The following is a 13,360-nucleotide window of genomic DNA, read 5'->3' as shown; positions in this document are numbered from 1 at the left end:
TCCTGACCTCGTGATCCGCCCGTCTCGGCCTCCCAAAGTGCTGGGATTACAGGCTTGAGCCACCGCGCCCGGCCGCTAATTTTTGTATTTTCAGTAGAGATGGGGTTTCACCATGTTGGTCAGGCTAGTCTGGAACTCCTGACCTTGTGATCCGCCCACCCAGGCCTCCCAAAGTGCTGGGATTACAGGTGTAAGCCACTGTGCCCGGCCTGATGAAAGAAATTAAAGACATAATTGAAAAGACTTCCCATGTTCAGGGACTGGAAAACATAATTTTTAAGATGTCAATACTACAAAACCCTATGGACTTCATGCAATCCCTATCAACATCCCAATCGCATTTTTTGCAGAAACAGAAAAATCCACCTTGAAATTCATATGGATCTAAGCAACTCTGAATAGAGAAAACAACCTTGAAAAAGAACAACAAAGTTGGAGGTCTCACATTTCCTTATTCCAAAATTTAATACAAAGCAACTATAATCAAAACAGGGTGGTAATGGCATAAAGACATATAGACCAATAGAATAGAGAACCCAGAAATAAACTTCCACATGTAGGGTCAAATGATTTTCAACAACAGTACCAAGATCATTTAATGGGAAAGGAGAGTCTTTTCAATAAATGGTGCTGAGAAAACCAAATACCCACATACCAAAAAAATGAAGAAGCTGGACCCTCACCTTACGCCATACACAAACATTAACCCCAAATTAATCAAAGACCTAGAAGTAAGAGCTGAAACTATAAAATGCTTAGAACAGGAATTCCTACAATTCGAAAACAACCTGACTCAAAAATTGGCAAAGGAATTGAATAGATATTTTTTCCAACGAAGAAATACAAATGGCCAAAAAGCACATGAAAAGATGCTCAATATCACTAATCATTAAGGAAATACGAATTTAAACTCACACCCATTATACAGAGGCGGGACTATCACTTAAGGCTTGTGTCAAAAACCAAAGAAAACAAGTGTTGGTGAGGCTGCAGAGAAAGTGGAACCCTATGCACCGGTGGCAGGAAAGTAAAATGGTGCAATGACTCCGGAAAACCATGGTGGTGCCTCAACAAATTAAAACCAGAATGATTATGTGATCCAACTATTCCACATCTGGATCTATACCCAAAATAACTGAAAGCAGGGTCTGGAACTGATACTGATACACCTATGCTCGTAGCACTTCATGAGAGCCAACAGGTGGAAGCAACTCCAGTGTGCATTAATAGGTGAAGAAACAAAAATATGAACATTGACAACATTATGCTAAGTGAAATAAGCCAGTCACAAAAAGACAAATACCGTATGATTAAACTTACATGAGGTACCCAGAGCAGTCAAATTTACAGACACAAAGTAGAACATGGTGGTCAGGGGCTGAGGGGCATGGGAATGAGGAGCTGTTTAATGGGTACAGAGTTTCAGTTTCACAAGATGAAAAAAGTTTGGGGGATTGTTTCCATAATAATGTAAATGTACTTATACCAGTTAACTGAATACTCATAAATGGTTAAAAGAGTAAATTTTATGTCATGTCTGTTTTACTACAATTTAAAATATTTTTAACTACTTTTTAAAAAGTATATGATGAAAGCAAGAAAAAAATTTACCTTATCCTGGGCTAGTTAAGGCTGTTTTTTTTTTTTTTTTTTTTTTTTTTTTTTTTTGAGACAGAGTTTCGCTCTTGTTGCCTAGGCTGGAGTGCAGGGGTGTGATCTTGGCTCACTGCAACCTCTACCTCCCGGATTCAGGCGATTCTCCTGCCTCAACCTCCTGAGTAGCTGAGACTATAGCCACACCACACCACCACGCCCAGCTAATTTTTGTATTTTTAGTAGAGACAGGGTTTCACCATGTTGGTCAGGATGGTCTTGATCTCTTGACCTCATGATCTGCCCGCCTCGGCCTCCCAAAGTGCTGGGATTACAGGCATGAGCCATTGTGCCCGGCCTGGTTAATTTTTCTTAACAAGAACTGAGTGTTACCACATTAGGTGTAGAAAGCCAGATGATTTAGTAGAACAGCATCAAATGAAAGAAGGGTTTATATAAATATGTCAGAAAATACAAAAATATTTATAATGAGCGTTACCATCTAAATGCAGACAGATCTTTCAAAGTTGCAGGTAATCAAAATATGAGCTCAGTGTTACTCTTTCGATTAGACAACAGCAATTACACCACGGTCAAAACTGGCAACACCTCCTTTAGTTTATTCCATCAAATTATCCGCTCACACTTCCCCGGACTTTGCAAGTTCTAAGACCTCTGTCTGAGCCAGAAATATTTGTGCCCATTTTACAAAAGGTAATACCGGCTTGTTACTACAGTACTGCATCTCAAACAGGGGCTACTTTTTTGTCTCTATTTAGAGTCTCAAACTGACCTCATGTTGATATGGAAGGAATTATTCTTGTTGACTTCAAAGCCTCCAGACCAAATACAATTGGGAACATCCATCAGTCTGACACACAAGAGCTGATCATAGTCATTGCGGGGCCAGTGGAACACCACACTGGAACCAGGAAGGGTGGAGATGTAACCTTCGGGATTGGCTGTTCCCTAGAACACACAGGATCACGGGCTTTAGTCAACAAGTTGATTCATGACAGTAGTGTTACTGAGTACCTACTCTGAGCTTTACTTTCTAACAGGAGCTATCTGGGTACCAAAGTTACAGAGCAGTTACTCGCACAACAGAACGTACAGTCTTCATGGAAGATGACATTAAAATTCGTGCTATTACATAGGCACTCTCATCCTTCAAAACCAAACTGCTCACCTGTCCCCTGGCAAATTCCCTCTGTGCAAATGCAAGCTTGTGAGATGATTTATTATCTAACAGGTAACGGGGGGCAAAGATGACCATGCAGGTGTCAATATATCGACCTCGGCCTTTCTTGACATCAATACCTACAAATAACAAGAACCACTTTTATAAATTAACCATGAAGAGAGAAAACTCTTGGTCTGACAAAAATAAATAACCTTCACAGTTACTTAGTTTCTCTGAGAAAATAACTCTATCACCCAGACAGGATATTGAACCTTTCAGGAATGTAATGAAAATAGCAATTGTACTCAAAGTATTATTACTCCTTATTCCCATTTAGGCCTTGAAAAGGTTCAGAGGCAATAGCAATACCCCTTAATTCCTAGTTTCTTCACACAGTGTACCATTTCACAGTGTGGCTAGTCACACATACCTTAGGTTTCCATTTATGAAGCTGAATACTTACAACAGTTTCACATGATACTTTTTTGCTTACACCTAGGATGCAAAATTTCCTTCTAGAGAACCTACCACTTTTACAGGATATAGTGGAAATTTCAGATTACTTAGTCAGATTCTGTAATGTTCTAAACTCTACTTACTCTTGTCTAGCATTTTATTTCAGCCCATTGCCAAAGAATCCAGCTCAAACATAATGCTAAGTATTAGAGAACTTATTCATGGCCAGGCGTGGTGGCTCACGCCTGTAATCCCAGCACCATGGGAGGCCAAGACAGGTGGATCATTTGAGGTCAGGAGTTAGAGACCAGCACTGACTGACATGGTGAAACCCCACCTCTACTAAAAATACAAAAATTAGCTGGGCGTGGTGGCGCGCACCTGTAGTCTCAGCTACTTGGGAGGCTGAGGCAAGAGAATTGCTTGGACTCAGGAGGCGGAGGTTGCAATGAGCCAAGATCACACCATTACACTCTAGTCTGGGTGACAGTGCGAGACTCTGTCTCAAAAATAAATAAATAAATAAATAAATAAATGTATTCATTTATAAAATAACTGTTTTCAGCACCTACTATGTACCAGGAAAAGATAAGAAAACAGTCCAAAGGAAATCTCAAGACGGCCGGTTCCAAATAAAGAAAAGCACTGAACTATCTTAACAACTCTGATAACACTTTTTAAAAATGAAAAATTCAGTGGGATGCATTATTCACTCATTCATTCAGACAATAAATATAGCAATGACATTCAAGGTACTGGGCTGAGCTCTGGTCACCCACCGATAAAAATATTTATCATAGAAATAAAAATAACAACAACAATACTAATAATAATTACTGATCTCTTAATACTTGCTAGGCTCTCTACCAAAAGCTTTATATTGAATCCTCATAACAACCTTCTAAGTTAGCTATTTTAATTATTTCCATTTTACAGATGAGGAAACAAAGGCATGGAAAGCTAAGTAACTGACTCTGTCACACAGCAGTATGTGCCATAGCTGGGATTCAAGTCCAGGCGGTCAGCCTCCAGAGCGGCACCCTCATCGGGCTTGCTTGTATTGTGATGGGACAGGTACAAGGAGTCCACTCCACTCAGCACTTATCAAGAATCAAGAGAACCATTAGAATAGAAAACACCCCCTTAGGATTTGACAACCGGGTGTCATAGATTTCTCAACATAATCCCAATTATAAATATTCCAACCTGTTAGTGCTGTAATTCACTTAAACTGGCTTGAAAATTCTGATGTTCCTTTAACATAAGCCTTGAAAATACCTGAAAGACTAAGAAAAGTCACACACAAAAATCTCTCTAAAACTGTGTATCTAAGAAACGCTATGTAATACTGGCGTATGGGGCTATACCCTATCACTTCTTTCTGTGACATACAGAGAAGCTTTCATTGCCAGAAATCAACAATATCATAGTTAGGTGATATCTAATAGAAAGCCTAACTACAAAAGATGTGTCTAACTTAATACTACAAAAAGAGTCTAGGGTACTCTGGAACAAAACAGACACTCAATTTTTGGAAAAAGGTGGGCTTCTTTCCCCCTTCACATCTTATATTGCCCTGGGAAACCCCTGATAAATCAATAAGCTGATAAGATCAACAGGCACAAAATCGTTCTTTTTGGAGATCCATGTGAGGCTACCTGGCAAGGCTGTCCCTGGCTTTTCAGTTTGGACTATGCTTTAAACTTTCCTGATAGGGAGCTAGTTATCTATCCTATTCTTCAAAATATTCAAGCAGGAGATTCCACAAATTCCCTTGTGGGAAGACATGGCAAAAGTTCATGACCCTCAAGAATTATAAAGTCCTATCTTAGGCCACTCCTTCTATCTCTTCCCTAGGTGGATCAACAAAACCTAAACCACAGTCTTAGCCCTCAAAACATATGTCATGAGCCTTAGTGAATGCTCCTAGCAAAACAACTTATATGGGCAATCACTGCGTATGTCTGATCAGTCTGCTCAACTGGCCTCTGCAAGAATTCTGTGGTTCTTAGTGCCAGCTGCTTTAAAAGGAACAAGCTCCTCCCACCCCAATTTGTCCCAACTACAGCTTCCAGCCAACCTGTGGTAGCTTGCTTTGCAAAATACATCAAGGGCAAAATACCACAGCAGAAAGCCAAACGCAGCATGAAGCAGCCTTTGCCTATTCAAGGGGTGGAGCAAACAAAAGTGAGAAAAAGTTAAGATAACTATCTTGTGCTGCAAGATCAAATAAAGTTTATTTCTTTTAAAAATCTTAATGTCAACTTTAAGAAGACAGTTCACATGTCAAGGGAGAATGAATATAAACCTATGATTAAAAACCCAAAAAGGAAACTATACTTGGAAGATTATTTTATTAATAAATCCTCAGACATCTAAACATATCCTTGACTCTCCATGGGACTCAGGATAAATATGTAAATGATACCACATCAGCTTTTCCTTGCTCTTGGAAGGAACTAGGACTACGTGCAGACTGTCCAATATGGTGCCAGTAGCCATATGTGACTATTTAAACCTAAATTCACTAAAATTAAGTAAAAAGAAAAATTCACTTCCTCAGCCATACTTGCCTTATTTCTCTCCAGTGCTCAGCAGCCGCATGTGGCTAGTGGCTACTACTAGATAGTGCAAAATAGAACATTTCCATCATCACAGGAAGTTCTACAGGACCATGCAGTCGTAGATGGTGTTGCAATGTTCAAAACTAAACATTGCTTTGAGATGTTGGGAAATTAGATACTGAAAGGATACACTGCTACAATTTTCACCCTGATTCATATTTCAATCAAATTATCTTAACTCTTTAGCGAATCTTTTGAGTGTTCTCAAGTGGCTCTGAGGCATATGGGTACGGTATCCTCTCCTCCCCTTTCCACCCTTCCCATTTCCATAAGCAAAGTTAGTTTGGAGATTGCTGTAATTACTACAACCACCAAGTGCATTTAATTTGTATGCCCCAATCCTGATTCTACTTTTGACCCAGACTTCCCCTTTGCATCTAGGCAGGTCACTTAACCTCTCTCCTTCAGTTTCAAGGAGAACAATGCTTCCTACCCTCTTAGGGCTTGCAAATTTTAATGAATGCGTGGGAATACTTGGAAGATGAAAGGCATGCTAAGTGTTCCTATTATTCCCCTGAAAAACAAGGATTCAAGCCAAACTGATACTTTCCTGACACAGGTGAGTCTGAAATTAAACAGAGCCACAGACCTCAAAAGGGCAGTGTTTAGGTGGCTCCTCAGATCCCTAGGAGAACAGATCTGTGTTGATATCAGTGTAGCATTCAGAGAACAGATACCTGACCCAATGCCAAATGAGAAAATCAGCACTTGTAATCAGGCCAAAATGCATGGCCAGCTCATTCCTCCAGGCCTGAGGTCATCAGCCAACAGTTCTGATTCTCCCACTGCCCCAAATGTAACCCACCAATGTTATAGATCAGCCCTGGGCGGTTTCCTTGCTGGATGACTTTCAAAGCTCGGACACCACTACCACCATCCAGGGAGAAGCCCTGACACCAGCCCGGCATGCCTTCTGGATGAATCCCCCTTCCGATTCTCATCGTGCAGCTGTGGGGCAGAAAAGCAAAGATGTAGATATTCATCCATGAGAAAGTCTTATCTGCCTGTTCTAACTGGGAAACACTAATATAGTTATCATCCAAATTCCATCTCTCCTATTGACTCTTCCTCACTCTCATGTGATTCCCTAGCACAGTGAGAAAATTCATCAGTGGTTAAAGCTGGATCTGAGAGGCAGCCACAGTATAACAGTGTGTGAAACTTACTGACATCTACAACTAAGAGCTTTAGGAGAAAACATTAGGATTCTATGAGTATAACACATGAGGAAAAGGGTACAATTTCTAATATTACCCTAAAAATCAAGTATTCAAGTCAAACTAATCCTTTCCTGACTCCGCTGTTTCAAGGGTCCATTTTAAAAAGCACAGAAGCATATGTCCAGAAGATGCAGGTATGCTGCATTACTTACAAGGGCTGATCCTTTTTTTTTTTTTTTTTTTTTTTTTTGAGATGGAATCTTGCTCTGTGGCCCAGGCTAGAGTGCAATGGCGCAGTCTAGGCTCACTGCAACCTCTGCCTCCCGGGTTCAAGTGATTCTCCTGCCTCAGCCTCCCAAGTAGCTGGGACTACAGGCGTATGCCACCACACCCGGCTAATTTTTGTATTTTTAGTAGAGACGGGGTTTCACCCTGTTGGCCAAGCTGGTCTCAAACCCCTGACCTCAGGATGTGCCCAATTCAGTCTCCCAAAGTGCTGGGATTACAGGTATGAGCCACCGCACCTGGCCAGACTGATACTATTACAATAGCAAAACATTGTTTAGTTGGTCAGTGTCCTGTCACAGATTTTGGCAACATAATTCCTGAATGTGTGTTCCCGCTCTACCACTAACAAGGATGTAAACTTTTGGCAGGTAGCACTCTCTCTGAGCCTGTTTCCTCATCTTAAAATATAACAATATTTCCTGCCCTGCCTAAACCCTTGCGATGGTGGGAAGAATCCAATGAGACGGTCTATGTGAAAATGCTTTGGGAACTGTGGAATTCATAGATAAAACACACTGTGTGACACATGTCAAGTCCTAAATCTAAAACTGTCCAAATCATTTCAAGAAAAGAATGAGACTGGGCTTGCCGCACATGCCAAGAGGCTAGCTGCATCCCCTACAATATCCAGAACTCTCATCAATCCTCTTTCCTTGCCTCAAACACTAATCTACACTCCAACCTTCCCTTGTAAACACATCAGTACTCACTGAAGTGTGGTACTCCAGAAGACTTTCTGTTAAGCTGTCAGCATAATTCTACCGATAACACGGTATGGCATTTTAGCACTATTGGATACACCCATTTATCTTTGATTAGAGCTCTATTAAAAGACTCTTGTAAAAAGCAAAATGTCAAAACCAAGAACAAAAGTGAATTAATGCTCCTACCATACATTAAAAGCACATGTCATTTAATCTTCACAGTTGTTTTTGTCCCTGCTTTTAAACATGCAATGAGTGCTTTGAGACCATAAAATGGCACGTTTTACTTCAAGGGTAAAAAGGATGAATTTCCAAATGTGATACAAATCCTGGATCGGATTAATGAGGCTGATGGCTTTACCAAACAACCAGTCTATGTCCATTCTGATGCCAGCTCCTGTGCCTGTGCTAAAGTTTACAGGGGAAGAAAAACTGTAGAGAAGAGAAGAACACGTGGCTTTCTCTTCGTTGGCAGAGTTATGAATAGGAAAACTACTTCAATGCATGTAAAATAAAACTAGCTTTCATTATAAACCAACCAAATGGTTTATTTTCAGTATCAAATAACATAGAAATTAGATCCCCAAAAATCCCATTAGGTCATGGTTCTATTCCCCTGCCAAGTCAGGATTGTTATCTACAGTATATTTCTACTTACACGGATATATTATAACCTTTACTAATTTCTTCCCTTCCCTAGGAGCTTATTTCCCCTTCCCATAAATAACTGTACTCACAGGTTTGGCTGCTCTTTGTCAGCATAGCAGAATAAGAGAGGACTCAGGCTCCGGGCCAGCTCATGCTCCTCAAACTGGCCTGCAGCATCTGTCTTGGCATTGTCCTGTCTGAAGATCAGTGGCAACCCTTTAGGAAGGAGAGAAAAGTTTACAGCAATACCACCCAGTCTATCTGAAAGAGATGCAAATGGTGAACCAACAAAATCATCAAGGGAGAAAAGAGTGAAAACTGAATCGATTTAGTGGGCTCAGTTCCTTGCCTAAAAGGACAGTTTTGAGCATGATTAAGCATTTATGATGGAAGCAGGAATGTTTCAGCAGCTCAGACTGTTGAAGTAATCTATTTGCATTGGCTCCATTTAGTTAGCTAAGCAAATAAATCTGAATTCCCATGACTAACGCCAAAGACCTACTCGAGCAGCCCCTGTACGTACCTGTTTTGTTAATCAGCCAATATGGAGCAGAAATGAAGATCTTTAAGGATCCTTCTGCTCGACACACAATCCGGATGGTGAGGTTCAGCTGCCGACGGTTGATGTCATAGAGTCGCATTCTCACCATATAGTTTTGGGTTCCAGGTGGAATGAGCAATTCTTTACAGAGGGGGAAATTCTCCAGTGACACCCCTAAAGAAGATACAAACTATTAACCTTCAGAGTTCTCACTATAGTTTGTCAAAATAGCTCACAGCAAAAGTAAATTGGATTCCTTTTGGAAAAACCAGTAACTAAGTATCTAACTGGTAAAAATCTTCATTAGAATGGCTCTTTCCCTCTAGCTAGGGTAAGAATCAATATAAGCAAACCAGATGGCCTGGAAGTCACACTAGGGAGCCTAAATTACATAATCATAAGGGTTAGAATATCAAAAAACTATCAATAATAGTTATGATTCTTAGGAGTTTGCTATACTTCAGGCCCTGTGCTAGGTGCCTGAAACCTAATAACCCAAGTGCAGGGTAAGAGGCACAGTTCTGCAGCCAAACTGCCTGGCTTCCAAACTCCAGTCTGTCCTTAGTACCTTCATGATGTGGAACAAGTTATTTGAACTCTCTGGGACCCATGTGCAAAATGTAGATACTTGTTATGAAAAGTGATAAGCTGTGGAATGCAGAACGCTGAGGAGAAGCAGTGCTGGGTGTGTACATGGTGATGGGATGAGAAGACATTTCTATTTTGTACAGGGGCTCAATAAATATTTGAAGAAATATATTAGAAAACCTCTTATATGCCAAAGACCTATTTTATTTAGAATGAATAGCACTGCACTACTTTTCTAAATTAAGTTCAAGGGTTATATAGTAATTGCAATGTAATCTTGTCACTGTGGGACAGACACATTGCTTAAGTTCAATGAGTTTCAGGTCCTGAGTCAGTAAATGGAGATAACATGAAATAATACAGGAAAAGCACTTACAAAACTATAAAATTATAAATATCTAAGTTATTATTACTTCAACCTGTTGTATGGTAGTCTTAAAAGGAATACATTTTCTGCTGAAATTCCAGAAGTACCTCTTTGCTTTGCAAAAAAAATTTTTTGGCCGGGTGCAGTGGCTCACACCTGTAATCCCAGCACTTTGGGAGGCCAAGGCAGGTGGATCACCTGAGGTTAGGAGTTTGAAACTAGCCTGGTCAACATGGTGAAACTTTGTTTCTACTAAAAATACAAAAATCAGCTAGGTGTGGTGCCAGGCACCTGTAGTCCCAGCTACGCAGAAGGCTGAGAGGCAGGAGAATTGCTTGAACCCGGGAGGCAGAGGTTGCAGTGAGCTAAAATCACTTCATTGCACTCCAGCCTGGGTGACAGAGTAAGACTCCATCTCAAAAAAAAAAAAAAAAAAAAAATTAAATTTTTAATCGACACATAATAATTGCACATATCTTGGGGGTACAGTGAGATGTCTCAACACATATATACATTGTGAAATGATCAAATCAGGGTATTTAGCATTTTCATTATCTCAAACATTATTTCTTTGCAGTTAGAACACTAAAAATCCTCTCTTCTAGCTATTATGAAATATACCATACAATATTGTTAACTATAATCACCATTCCTCCTTGTTTCAAGTGTTGCAAATATGATAATGATTCTCTACTTTGACTTCATTCACCCTGTTAAAGCAAACGAAATATGGCCTGAGGACTCTGTACTTCTATATGAGTCTTTGTGGATGAACTGCAACCTAACTTAATAGGTAGACAAGATTGAAGACCTGATTTAGGATTTTGCACCTGTAACAATAACTGAGTCTTGGTCAATCCCAGCGGCCACACTTCAACCCACTCATACACTGCTGAGTGTTCCAACTGTGTTCAAATAAGGCAAAACCCAACCTGCAACCAATCCACCTGTTTCTGTACCTCACCTCTGATTTCTGTACGTCACTTCCTCTTCCTTTTTGGTCTATAAATTTGTTCCGACCACAAGGCATCCCTGGAGTCTCTCTGAATCTGCTGTGATTCTGGGGGCTGCCCAATTTGCGAATCGTTCATTGCTCAATTAAATTCATTTACATTTAATTTGGCTGAAGTCTTCCTTTTAACAACCCTTACAACTGAAAATGACTTGATACATTCCAAACCCCCATTTCTTCACCAGTAAGATGAGGCAAATAATTATTTCTATAAGGATTACATGAGACTACACGTGTGAAAAAGTCCAGGTATGCCTGGAATAGAGTGCTCAACAAACATTTATCTTTTCAATTAAGAGACGAGGCGTAAGATTTTGCTTGAGAAAACCATAGTTTAAAAAGATGAAATGGCTTCCTACAATCATACATCATGTCAGCAATGTAAGAAAAAAGGCTCTGTTGAGGGCCTCCTCTGTAAACCTTTTGGTTGGTTAAGTTTTTTTTCTTATCATTTTCTATAAGAGGTTTTTATTTTTTAGAGATGGGGTCTTACTATGTTGCTCAGGCTGGTGGGCAGTAGCGTGACCATAGCTCACCAAAGCCTTGAACTCGTAGACTCAAGCAATCTTCCCACCTCAGCCTCCTGAGAAGCTGGGACTACAGTAATGTACTGCCGCCGCCTCCAGCTAAAGGTTTTTTTTTTTTTTTTTTTAAACTGCACTAATTCCTTTGAACTGGCTTATTGAGCTATTTTATGTGCCCCAATTTCTCCAAGATGCTTACTAAATAAATAATCACAAAATACTCCTTGATATTCTCATAGGATTATGACAAATGATCATCTGACTACATTCTTACCCAGTTCAATGTTCTGGGATGTATCAGCTGTGTGGAGAGCTGCCTCCTTGCCAGGTTTCAGCGTCCCATTAATTGGCATTCCTTTAACATAAAAATCAAGTTCACAGGGTAGCAAGTTGCAGATTACCACAGTTGGCAGGAGATATATGGTATGCCCAGGCTGTCTGAAAATCTGTTTTGCACTGTCAGAAAATATGTTTGAGGGCATATAATCTGGATAATTCTCTTTCTTTATAGCCACACAAAACCTATGAAGATAAAATGTAAAAATCATCAGACTGAATGAAGAACTTAAAAATTTTCCCCTTAGCTAAGTATGCAAAATAACATTAAGACGGTTCAATGAGTAAAATTATTTGCAGTTTTTAATCTATTTACTAAGATAATTATTTATGCACAACAGTATGTATAGATTTTAAATGTTCACTTTGATGAGCTCTGACAATTATACACACCTCTATAAACACCATCCAAAATAAATTATAGGATATTTCCCTCACCCCAGAAAGTTCCCTCATGTCCTTTTCCAATCAATATTCTCCTCCATCATTCAGGCAACCACTTTCTAACATTTATAATTACGGATTAGTTGTATCTGCTCTGGAACTGCATGCATATAAGTGGAATCATGTAGTATGTACTACTCTTTACGTCTGGCTTTTTTTTTCTTTTTTTTAAGATGGAATCTCACTCTGTTGCCCAGGTTGGAGTGCAGTGGTGCGATCTTGGCTCACTGCAAGCTTTGCCTCCTGGGTTCACACCATTCTCCTGCTTCAGCCTCCTGAGTAGCTGGGACTACAGGTGCCCACCACCACGCCCAGTTAATTTTTTGCATTTTTAGTAGAGACGGGGTTTCACGTGTTAGCCAGGATGGTCTCAATCTCCTGACCTCGTGATCCACCTGCCTCGGCCTCCCAAAGTGCTGGGATTACAGGCGTGAGCCACCGCACCCGGCCTATGGCTTTTAAAACTTAAAGTCTCAACAAGATTCAGCCATGTTGTTCTATACATCCTATTTGATAATTTTTCATTTCCTAGTAGTATGCCATGGTATGAATAAATCGCTGTTAATTTATTTATTATCCTCTTGATAGCAGATTGGTTTTTTCCAGTTTAGGGTTAAATGAACATTGTTGTACGAGTATTGTTTTGGACATATATCTTCATTTCTTTTAGGTAAATACTCCAGAGTAGACTTGTTGGGTTCTTAACTTTTCTTTTTTTTTTTTTTTTGAGGCGGAGTCTTGCTCTGTCGCCCGGACTGGAGTGCAATGGCCGAATCTCAGCTCACTGCAAGCTCCGCCTTCCGGGTTTACGCCATTCTCTTGCCTCAGCCTCCCAAGTAGCTGGGACCACAGGCGCCCGCCACCTCGCCCAGCTAGTTTTTGTATTTTTTTT

General features: G+C 40.1%; 1 protein-coding gene across 2 annotated transcripts in view; it reads right to left on the bottom strand.

Moving 5' to 3' along the window:
• VPS13D (vacuolar protein sorting 13 homolog D (S. cerevisiae)) overlaps positions 1-13,360 on the bottom strand; it is a 281,733-nt gene that overhangs the window by 145,718 nt on the left and 122,655 nt on the right. For both annotated transcript variants that reach the window (XM_011962545.1, XM_011962546.1), the window contains 6 exons: positions 11,963-12,210; positions 9,180-9,371; positions 8,746-8,872; positions 6,662-6,804; positions 2,783-2,913; positions 2,387-2,562 (listed from right to left, as the gene is read on the bottom strand). In XM_011962545.1, coding sequence (XP_011817935.1) covers positions 2,387-2,562; positions 2,783-2,913; positions 6,662-6,804; positions 8,746-8,872; positions 9,180-9,371; positions 11,963-12,210 — 1,017 coding nt within the window. The remainder of the gene's footprint in view (positions 1-2,386; positions 2,563-2,782; positions 2,914-6,661; positions 6,805-8,745; positions 8,873-9,179; positions 9,372-11,962; positions 12,211-13,360) is intronic.

Source organism: Colobus angolensis, unplaced genomic scaffold (assembly GCF_000951035.1).
Source record: "Colobus angolensis palliatus isolate OR3802 unplaced genomic scaffold, Cang.pa_1.0 Scaffold596, whole genome shotgun sequence".
Taxonomy (NCBI): Eukaryota; Metazoa; Chordata; class Mammalia; order Primates; family Cercopithecidae; genus Colobus; species Colobus angolensis.
This window is presented reverse-complemented; position numbering and strand designations above follow the sequence as displayed.